The 12066-nt window shown below is 37.0% G+C and overlaps 2 protein-coding genes across 3 annotated transcripts in view; both read left to right on the top strand.

Moving 5' to 3' along the window:
* LOC143711116 (uncharacterized) overlaps positions 1–12066 on the top strand; it is a 174156-nt gene that overhangs the window by 29738 nt on the left and 132352 nt on the right. The gene's annotated exons all lie outside the window — the stretch shown is intronic.
* Positions 3233–6384, top strand: LOC143711042 (uncharacterized). Its single transcript, XM_077202330.1, has 2 exons — positions 3233–3350; positions 5231–6384. The coding sequence occupies exons 1-2, from the start codon at positions 3317–3319 to the stop codon at positions 6382–6384; spliced, it is 1188 nt and encodes a 395-aa protein (XP_077058445.1). The 5' UTR covers positions 3233–3316.

Raw genomic sequence — 12066 nt, 5'->3', positions numbered from 1 at the left:
ATCCCTGTTACTTCTGACATGATTTTCCTCCTTCCTTAAAACCAGAGCATTTTTGAAAATTGTGACACCCAGGAAGTGATATCATCTGGGCTCTTTCTGCAGCATGATGGGAGGACAAATAAGTATTATTTTCAAATATATGCATTTATAGTGTTTCCTCATGTTTCACCACTGATTTTTAGTGACAGTCGATATGCATGGGCCACTGGCGATGACAGTTCCCTATGGGGGTAGAATTGTTGCATTATTCCAGATAAATAGATTAAGATCCACAAATAAATGTAAAGAGTTTCACAAAAAAATTATAAAACTCACAAATAAATAAAATGAGATTTGCAAATAAAAATATATATTTACAAATGTGTTTTATGCTACAAACACAACTCTGCCTGACATTTATTTGTGAACCGCTTTCTGTGCATTTGTAAATCCCCTCACACATTTGTGGATTTTGAAACACTTCTAGCGTCGACGCGCAGACAAATCCACAAATAAGTGGACTCCACCCACCGTTTACTCAAGCCAATCAGCTAACGGCCACATTGAGCTGACCAATCGTAGCACGTTCTCGCTACAACCAATCACGGTAGGCTTTACAATCAGAGTGGTTTTGCCCTGAAATATAATGAGGCAAACAGCACTTGGATGTAATTGTGTTAATTCGTGTTCCGAAGATGAACGAAGGTCTTACGGGGTTGAACAACATGAGGGTGAGTAAATACTGACAGAATTTTCATTTTTGGGTGAACTATCCCTTTAATCTAAATGTGCAGAAGTGCTTGAATGTTTCTAACACGAATGTTCTTCAGCATCATGAATGAATGAAGAATAAACACCAACCTCTTTGTTCTTCAGGATCTTCAGTGTGTTTCATTCTGCAGGTTCTGGATCACTCGTGTTCTCACTGTCCTCTTTAATAAACTCAGTCTTTGCAGATTTCAGCTCTTCCTGATGCTGTGATGCTTGTCTTCACTTGTAGCTGATGGGAATATTCCAGCATTTATAGGGGAAACACAGTGGGAGGAGCTTCACTGATGATGTGAGTGCTGTAGGAGGAACTTCACTGATGATGTTCCTGTTGTGGGAGGAGCTTCGTTGATGTAAACTGCAGTGGGCGGGGCTTCGCTGGCTGAACTGAAGATTGATCAGAGGAGCTGATCTGCCAAAATAAAAAAATGAATTATTAATGTATGTTTTTTTTATAGGGTCAAATGCCAAATATGCATCAAATTCAATTTACAAAAGTGATTACATACATAGAAAAGCCATTAAATGCAAGTGTCTATTTTAATGTTAAAAACTTTTGTGAAAATAAAATGTAAAAATATAGGTGAAATAATGTCCCACCGTCATTCAGCGTAACATAAATATTTATGAGAAATTAAAAAAAAAAAGATTTATTTTGACCTGTACTTAATAAAATATATAGGATCATACTAAATTTCATTATATTTTAAATGATTAAAATCTTCTTGCTGACAAATGAGTAAAACCTATGGTTTGAAGGATAGTGGCAAATTATAAAAAAATAAAATTACAATTTATCTTTTTGGGCTGCACTATGATCCTTAAATACAGTGTCTGAATATGTTATCAAATTATTATTGTTCTAAATTATTTTTTTTGCTATATGTAAACCCAAAATATTTTTGTATTTGACACATGTACTAATTGTCTGTCTATCGTCACACATTTTTATTTTTAATTCTAACATTATTCTGTTATATCTAGAAAAGTAGTAAACAACTGTAAGAAAAAACTGTTGAAAGTATAAACACAAATAAATAAATGTATATATTTGTAAGCAACTTATCCCCTCAGTCTGCTGACACCAGTGAAATGAGCTTTAAGTGTCAATTTACAGGAGATCTGAAGACATCAGCATAATAAATGAGGTGAAAACAGGAACTATGGTCATGAAATAAAGAGTGTTTTCAGCAGATCTGTTAATATTGATGAGTCTCAGACTATCAACACTCATTCAACAAGACATTCAGGATCATCAGCAGATCATCTCACTTTATTCTGAGTGTTTGCTGTTAGAAACACATTATTTGCTTTCAACAGTTTTTCTTTTATACACTGTCAACACTTTTTAGTAAACTTTAGTAATGTCTTAACTTAATTGTTAAAATCTAGTAACCTGTAGTAATCACATACTATGCTTTGTGTACTCAGAAAACCCAAGTTAAGATTAATTGATTGGTTTGAGTGTGGCTTTTGTGGCGGGGAAATTCTTAATAGACTTTTCACTAATTTCCTCCACTTCTGCAGGAATTTTTCGCTGTTTACAATCACTCATTTCTCAAAGTCATATTTAATGTTGAATTGTCAATACAACTGAAACATTTGAAAGAACATCACATAAGCTGACTTTACAAATTGATATTGATTTTCCTCAAATATTTTTAGTCACCATATTGCGATTAATGTTTCCTTTGGTTGGGCACTTGGAACTTCATTTATATTATTATAATTATCATAATTCATAATCATTATATTAGTGACGTATCAAGAAATTAGTTATTTGATGTCAAATAACTGTGTGTGTGTTTGTGTGTGTGTGTGTGATCTATAACTTCTTAGATCTATCTATATTTGAATAAAAAAGCATCATTGTGTTAGAATTAGCAATAATATAATTTAGGAATTAGCATCAGTTACCTATATTGCCTTATTTTTGCTAAGCAAATTTAAAGCGAAACCTATAATTAAGTCAATAATCAGTTAGTTTAATGTCAATTCTAGTTAACACACTCTATAATATTTACTAAGCTTACTTAAGATTTAATAGTAAGATTACTTGAGTAATTCCATTTAACTAACACTGTTATAATGTGTTCTGCAAACATCTTAAATACTATTATTCTCAACATTGTTTTAATCTGCCATTTTAAGATATGGAGACTTAAAAAAATATGTGCAATCAGTTTCCACATTTTCTTCAAGTAAAGTGAAATAGGAATAGTGTGTGACATAAAAGAGAGACATAAATGCTTATAAGTGTCATTAATTACAAAAAGAAACACTACGTAACATATATTTTTAGTATTTTGGCAGATCAGCTCCTCCCACAGCCATCACATGGTCAGTGAAGCTCCTCCCACATCAGTAAAGTGGTCAGTGAAGCTCCTCCCACATCAGTAAAGTGGTCAGTGAAGATCCTCCTACTGTAATTCCCCAATAAATACTGGAATATTCCCATCAGCTACACAAGCAGACGACGAGCATCAGAGCATTAGGAAGAGCTGAAATCTGCAAAGACTGAGTTTATTAAAGAGGACAGTGAGAACACGAGTGATCCAGAACCTGCAGAATGAAACACACTGAAGATCCTGAAGAACAAAGAGGTTGGTGTTTATTCTTCATTCATTCATGATGCTGAAGAACATTCATGTTAGAAACATTCAAGCACTTTATCACATTTAGATATGCAGTTACACTATGAAATTGTTACACATTTTTCTTGTTTTTATTTTTCAACAAATGGTCAGCAAAGGGAGGTTTATGAAATGTTCATATTGTTTGTCAACATCAGCTGACATTAAATTGTATGCCGGCACACACTGAAATCTTTTTTTTACGTTAGTTCAAAGTTACTGTTAGTTTTGATGTAAAATTGTAATTACCTTGACAAACTACATCATTAAAAAGTTCTAAGACTCAAGATTCAGTATTTGACCACTATTTTATTCTGAAATCTTATAGTCCCAGTAATGTTTAAATCTGATGCCTAATCAGTTATGTAAATGTTAAATCAAGTGAGTCCATGACTCCATACCTTTAATATGAATTACGAGACTCTGCATCCATTGAGAATAAAACTCATGCATGGTCATCATGAAAGTGCTTGACTAAACAATGTCCCTCATCGTTTTTAGTTAGAAGTATTGATATATTATCCTATGTTTACGTCAAGTTTCTATAGAGAGGAGTAATATTTATAAAACATTTTTACCCAAAATGAGGAGATGTGAGCATTGTGGACCACGAAAGATTCTCATGTAATGTTTGTTTCATTCATACTGGAAGCCAGAGGGCGCTCTCGCGCAGAAAGTCCAAGAGTGAGACTCATAGAATCATAAATCATATAGCGATCGCTGCAGCTGAATAACATGCAGAGAGAGAAGCATTAAGGCAATAAACACACGATTGTGACGATTTACATGTTCTGTGTTTTATATGTATCTGTGTTTTTCAAGCCATGTTGGGTATTTTTATAACAATAGAGTATATTTATGATGCAATGCTAATCTACATATTTTCTTATATAGCCTTATTTTTTGTTCCACATCAGATCACAGAAAGTTATTGAAAACTTTCAACTTATTTTATAAAAGTGAGTATGGAGCAAAACGTGGTTTTAATCGTATAAATTGTCATGTTTTGTTGGTGTGCTAAGCTAAGATGCTAGCTAGTCCTTATGCCCTCACGCTCTGCATTGTCTTTTTCTTACAAACATTTACAGTATAAGCAATAATAATGATTCCAAAATGTAAAAATATACAATCATACTGCACTTTACTGCAAAATTCAGTTCTTTCTCGCATCTAAATTGGCTTGAGCTTGTGTTTCTGATGTCCCACATTCACATACGTACACTGTAAAAAAAACTAGCAACACTTTATTTCGATAGTCAACTTAAGACATTCTTTTAACAATAAGTAACTTTGCAACTACATGTCAACTAACTGTCATTAGAGTATTAGTAGACTGTCTGCTTGTATAGTCTATTAATACATTACACAACACAGTCTGACTGTATGCACACAGTCTGAAATCAAAATTGGCAGTAAGTTTCTGTAAATTTTACAGCAATTTTTTACAGTGGGAACTCAGTGGAAGGAGAAGTCTAGTGTGACATAAATTAAAGTTTAGTAACAAACTAAATATCAATATAAAAGTTTTTATCAAAATGTGGCAGTATTGTATATTTTAATGATAATATCACGTTAGATTATCGTGTCATTGATCACATTTATTTAATAGTTTTCACTACAGTAAGATAGGATGTGTGCCTATAATGTTTTAAAAATAATAATTGGAAGATCAGTGTACCTCATTCATTAAAAATTTCAGGGACGTATAATTAATTTATAAAAAGGTAAAAATACAAAATGTAAAAAGTTATTACATCAAGGCTAACTTTTATAACTGTTCACTTCATATTTCTCTTTTTTAATTTTTTGATTTGGTGAAAGTGCAATCAAACTTTTTACTTTCATTTCAGACCTGATGGAAGAGAGTGAGGAGAGTGAAGAACTGAGTGAAGTGGAGGAGGAACATCATGTCAAACCTGGAGAAAAACCTTTGAGTCACTCAAAGACTAAAAAGACATTTTTAAAGAAAAGAAGAGCAAAAAAATCTTTCACCTGCACTCAGTGTGGGAAGAGTTTCACAAAAAAATGTAATCATGAGCTTCACATGAGAGTTCACACTGGAGAGAAGCCGTTCACATGTGATCAATGTGGAAAGAGTTTCAAGCAATCATCCTCCCTTAAACAACACATGAAGATTCACACTGGACAGAAGACGTTCAAATGTGATCAATGCGGAAAGAGTTTCACATACAAACATCATCTTGATGCGCATAGGAGAGTTCACACTGGAGAAAAGCCGTTCACATGTGATCAATGTGGGAGGAGTTTCACACAATCAGTTCACCTTAAAGGACACATGAGGATCCACACCGGAGAGAAGACGTTCACATGTGATCAGTGTGGGAGGAGTTTCACAAACAAACATAATCTTGAGACTCACATGAGAGTTCATACTGGAGAAAAGCCATTCGCTTGTGATACGTGTGAAAAGAGTTTCCCATACAAAGTAAGTCTTAAGATGCACATGAGAGTTCACACTGGAGAGAGGCCGTTCACATGTGATCAGTGTGGAAAAACATTTCTTTGGTCATCGGTCCTGAAGAAGCACCTGACCGTTCATACGAAGGAGAAGCCACATTCATGTTCTGTGTGTGGAAAGAGTTTTTCACTGCAGCAATCTTTACGAACACATCAGAAAATACACACTGGTGTAAGATATTATATGTGTATTGAGTGTGAGAAGACTTTTATTTCATTGAACGGTTTAAAACTGCACCAAAGGATTCACACTGGAGAAAAACCTTACAAGTGTTCACACTGTGACAAGAGATTCAGTCGTTCAGGACATCTGAAAACTCATGAGAAGATCCACACCGGAGAAAAACCTTACAAGTGTTCACACTGTGACAAGAGATTCAGTGATTCATCATCTCTGAAAAGACATGAGAGGATCCACAGCAGAGAGAAGCCGCACACGTGTGATCAGTTACTACGTTTACATGCAGCCAATAACCCGTTCAAAACCAGGATATTAGCAATAACCCGGTCGCGCACGTCAATATAAACACCGGCAAAACCCTGAATATGCTCATATCCCGGATTTTAAAAACCTCGATATGATACCATGGGTACCCCTTTTCTAACCCGAATTTTTGGTCATGTAAACGCGTATCGGCATATCCCCATAATGATTTGTGTTCTGCGCATGTTCTATTCGCAAGGAATCTTGGTCTTTTGAGTAGAGGAACTTCTCGGCGCATACAAAAACCTGCTTGCAGTATACCGGAAGTAAACATGGCGAGACGCAGCACAGCATACTTTTGGAGCGAGGTCAGTACCAGCACCAAAGCGCAAACAAAGGCGATCGCTATCTGCCCCGAACTATTCATTATCCGCGTGCTGCTGCTGTTGTTGTCGTCTTTGGATACAGGAAGATGAATCGGAAATGACGCATATTGCGTCTTAAGGTTGTCCGTACGTCCAGACGCTAACCGTGCGTCACCGTTTACATCGGGATTTTGCACTTCCATCTATACACGAGTAACTCTCTCTGCTCACGCATGTAAACGGGTTAATCCTAATGTTTCAGAAACCCAAATAGTGACCTTAACCCGACCATAGCCTGGATATTGGCTGCATGTAAACGTAGTCAGTGTGGAAAGAGTTTCTCTTTTAAAATTCGCCTGAAGACACACATGAAGATCCATATAGTGGAGAAACCACATCAACACAGACTGAGATCACAGTATGTAGTTCATCTTTATGTGCTGAGAAACAGAAGCTGCATACGCGGCAATTACACCGAACTGACTCTGGATTTAGATCGCAATGTTGCATCTTTGATCAACTAGAAAATAAAGCTTTTAAACAAGGTTAATAAGAATCCATTTCAGTGTCAGTAGTGAATTTTTCACAGTTTTCTGTATCCTAGCTGTTTTAAGAAGTGTGTGTGTGTGTTTCTGTTCTAAAATCTGTGTGCTTTAGATGGGTTTTTCATCTCCATGGAAGAGAAGAGCTGGTCTGATAGCAGACTAGGGCTGTTACGATTCCTCGATTAAAGTGGAATATTAGATTTAAGAAACAATCCTCGATTGCAATTTACCCGTGTCAAGTAACTAGGAAAATACTGGTGTAATACACAGTAGAATCCATGTACCGCATTATTACACCTGTTTATCGTTCAAAGGTGTTTATCGTTTTTTATTGAATGACAACTTTGCAAAAACTATTACTGTACGATTGAATATACATATTTTTCCCTTTTTTTTAACCAGAACATACCGTGATTTAAATCATATCTTGTAGGAATTCTTAATGCAGGTCTGTTTGTAATTGGGTGGGAGTCTAAATTATAATACACACCTTACATTTTTTTTATTTTTTAAATTTCAATAAAGAGACCAAAAACATAAATAAATAAAATGGAATAAATTAAAATAAAAGAGGGGAAGGGGGTAGCTACTCTGATATTGTTGTAGTTGGTTTCTCAAAAAATGTCAAGAAGGGGGGCCATATTTTGTAAAATTTATTCTCAGATCCCTGGGTGGTGTAACGTATTTTCTCTAAATTCATACAGGACATAATGTCCCTAATCCAATGTGAGTGGGAAGGAGGAGCAGGATATTTCCACTTGAGTAAGATAGCCATACAAGCCAATAAGGAGATAAAGGCCAATACTTTCAGCTTCACTTTAGGCAAGCCCAAAAATGCCAGTAATGGCGCTTTTCCACTGCATGGTACGACTCGGTACGGTTCGGCTCGCCGCGGCACGGTTCGGTTCGCTTCGCTTTTCCACTGCGTGGTACGACTCGGCGCGGCACGGTTCGCTTCGCTTTTCCACTGCATGGTACGGTTCGGCTCGGCGCGGCACGGTTCGCTTCGCTTTTCCACTGCGTGGTACGACTCGGTACGGTTCGGCGCGGCACGGTTCGGTTCGCTTCGCTTTTCCACTGCGTGGTACGACTCGGTACGGTTCGGCGCGGCACGGTTCGGTTCGCTTCGCTTTTCCACTGCGTGGTACGACTCGGCGCGGCGCGGCACGGCTCGGTTCGCTTTAGCTCGGTTGCTTTTCCACTGCAGTTAGTACCGCTTCAAAGTGGATGGGATTATGTCTGATCGTTATAGTTTATCCGCTCCTCGGCAACCAACAAGAGGAACGTCTGCACTTCTCGTCCACTGACCACGATTCAGCCATTTCGTTCAGCCACAAGTGAGCTGTGTCGAGGATGTCACAGAAAGTTGTGCAGTCATCATGTCTCCATGAAATCAAGGGGAAAGAAAAGAAAAGAAAACGGAAATAGCAAGGAGAAAAAAAACTTGGCCTGATCACAGACCAGAACATTCATTAAGTACATTTCAAAATAAGTTCCACCTCAAAGATCCAGAATAACATCTAATACACAGTTACAATTACCATTTCATCATGAACTATAATCACATTCGTTTACCTCTGAATCAATAGCTTTCTTACTTATACAGACACGTGGCCAACAATGGTGACGGTGAACTCTGAAATGAACAAATAATAACCATGCGTTTCACTATAACCACTCAAACTGAAGTAATCACATAACCAGTAACACACAGTACAAATATCTTTTTTTCACAGAATTGATTAACTAATTATTTACCTTTGGGATCGATTTTTCTTTTGCTCTCACACAGCTGCACCTCAACTACAGGCGTGTGTGATCAAAAAATGGCGTCGGTGAACAAGTAGAATGTATTCCTCTATTCAGTCGGCTTCTTATTCAGAACGCATCAAATTAATTAAATCTCAACTTTCTCATACTTTTTTCCAAAGAATCCCTCCACGATGTAACCTTAATAAGCTGTGAAACATTTCAATCAAAAGGCTTCTCTGACAGATGTCATTGACTGGATACTTTTGATAGCTGCTAAGGAATCTCTGCATACAATCACCCTATCCGGTCTGACCTCTTCAACCCACTGTAATGCTATGATGATTGCCACTATTTCTGCTGTATATACGGATAGCCTATCTGATACCCAACAGTCTCGCTCTCGTTCTCTTTTTTATTTTTATTTTTTAAATCACATTTGATAAAGATATTAAAGTAGTGTTTCATTTTTTTCTTGTTGTTCAAATTCAAAATTGTTTTCAAATATTATTTGTCACTTAATCTTAAAGATTTTAATAGTGTATGTTTGTTCCCACCAATCGCTGCACAAGTTAAGGATACGTATGATGACGTAAGCATGTTAGTGCGAGCCCTCCCGGAACCCATAGAGAATGCATTGCAGTGCCTGCAGTTCGAAAAAAAACATCTGTGAATGTAAGTCTATGGGAACACTCATCCAGAGTGAAATCGCCCAAAAAGAGGCGGTACTCCACAGAACGTGACATGACGCTGATTGGACTATATCCAGAGGCACAGTGACGGCTAGCGTAACTCTGTGGTGAATGAGATTGTGATTGAAAAAGTCCCTTTCACACTTTAGTGGTGCGTCGCCCAATTGCCCCAATGAAGAAACCGCCCTGATCCGTAGACAGAAGCTAGAGCAACACTCTAATGGAATTAGTGGGCTAAAGTCAGTCACACCTCAACTTTCTTCAAGTAACGCACTGTAACGACTGAGACAAAACAGACAGAATTATTTGGTATATGTACCAAACAATCTTTAAAACTCACTCTGGGATCTGTGGTCCCATCCCCCAGTGAGGGCAAGAAGGTCTTAGTAACCTTGACCACGATCAGATAAGTTTGTTGTATTGCTGTTAAGAATGTGGTCAGGGCCCCTGCCATTAGAACCTACAGACACTAAAACAAACTTTGCTGCATTAATCATAGACGAACAGATCTATAAATGAACCTGCTCCCCAAAAAAAAATTGTGTGAATGTTTTACTGTTTTGTGTAGTGTCTTTTAATTCTATTAATTTTTCTTTTTGATTCTGTGGATTATTTTGATAAGAACCAACGGTCAATGTAACCTCACCTATACAATATTTGATCTCTATAACTTGGTACTTAGAAGATCGAAATGACTGTGTACATGATATGTCGATAACAATAACATAGTAGTATTACCAGAATCTTTCATAGTTTCTTCATCGGCTACCACCCCTCCAGCGTGCACATGCAAATGAGTACCCTTGAAACAAAAAGCTATAAACCAAATTCTCCGGCCTGGAACTTCCACCTTTCTTATTGGCCGAGCCAACCCTAAGAGGTGGGACCTTTCTCAGGCTTTATATTGGATCTACACCCAACATTTGCTATCTTGACTTCTCAGTACGTCCACGGTGTTGTACTGTCCTGCGGGGCCTCAGCAGGCCCCAGGGCCCCGGGCCTTGACTCACAATCAGCCATGTGCTCATGCAGGAGAAGAGAGGACTCTCTCAACCACAACAGAATCCAGGACAACCTCAGCAGTTTTGCACAACATCTTCATTCAACGCAGAAGAAGTCCATCGCAACTCCTACCATTGGCTCTCATAGTCCTCTCTTCCTCTGGCCTCCACTGCTGTTTATTCGGGTTGATGTCTGCATGGACCCCCCACTGCTGTGACCACAGCCTGCTAGGCCTTCACTCTCCCAACAGAGTCGAACTAACCACGCAAGTTCATCAAACCTTCTTCATCCAACGGAGAAGAAAACGATTGCAACTTCAACATTCGACACTCACAGAACCAACAAACGTCAATTTTCTACAACTTAATAAAACTTGTGCACAATATGTATTTGGTTCTGATAATCTGCTTGCATACGAAGTTTACCTTACGGTCTAGATTGTGACATGCTCTTATCAGTAAAAAAAGCATTTCCCTTCCCCGGAAATTAATATTTTTTTGAATTAATAAACAATTAACGCTGAGTCTCCACGGGACAAACAGGTGGGTTTAAGTAAAAAATAATTTTTACTACATTAAGTTAATTATATTAACTGATCCAAATATTCAGTTATAATAACCAGTTATTATTGATTATTAATATTTTATTGAGCTGATTTGCTACAGCACATTTCATTCATAATATTATAAATACAGGGCTATAGTTCCTGCACAATTTTTTTTTCTGAATTGTGTGAAATTGCTAATAAAATTGCTAATAAAAATAGGTAATACAAAGTGATTATGTGGTCAGCACCAAGGTGAAGTGGTTTAGTCTTGACTTCTGGTCGTGACTCGTGAGTGACAGTGTTGGGGTGGGATGGGAAATCTGTTGATTGTCGAATGCCAAATAAACACAGAGATGGACAGGAAAAGGTCAAAGCCATCAGGCCCGATGTAGAAAAAAAAAAAGAAACGAGAAACTCGGAGAAACGAGTAAAATATAAAGGTATGCAACTATGTTCTCTCTGTATGATTACGGAATTCATGTCATGAATGAAGGGCAAATGTTAATTGGTGGGTATAACTCTTACGTTTGTTAGCCTTTTTGCTATGATGCTTGTTATGCTTATACAACAATAATTAGGTTTTAACTCAACAAACAAAAGATCTAATTTCACCATAATATTGTGCTTTGCAACAAAACTGTTACAAGTTCAGTTTTTATTTATTTCCATCAGTTGGGTTAACGTTGGATCCTGTAATTAGCCAACTGAATCTATATTTGCTACAACTCTATTTTGTGCTATTTATTCTATATTTTATTTGTACATTATTCTTAATATTTTATATAATTGTCACTCTCTGCTCTTGTTACATTTTTTATATATCTGATAGTACAGTATATATTTTTGGGCACATTTATGTATATAGTGTATATTTATTTAAGGTC

This window comes from Siphateles boraxobius, unplaced genomic scaffold (assembly GCF_051911475.1).
Source record: "Siphateles boraxobius isolate OS27281-9 unplaced genomic scaffold, OSU_SipBor_1 49, whole genome shotgun sequence".
Taxonomy (NCBI): domain Eukaryota; kingdom Metazoa; phylum Chordata; class Actinopteri; order Cypriniformes; family Leuciscidae; genus Siphateles; species Siphateles boraxobius.
This window is presented reverse-complemented; position numbering and strand designations above follow the sequence as displayed.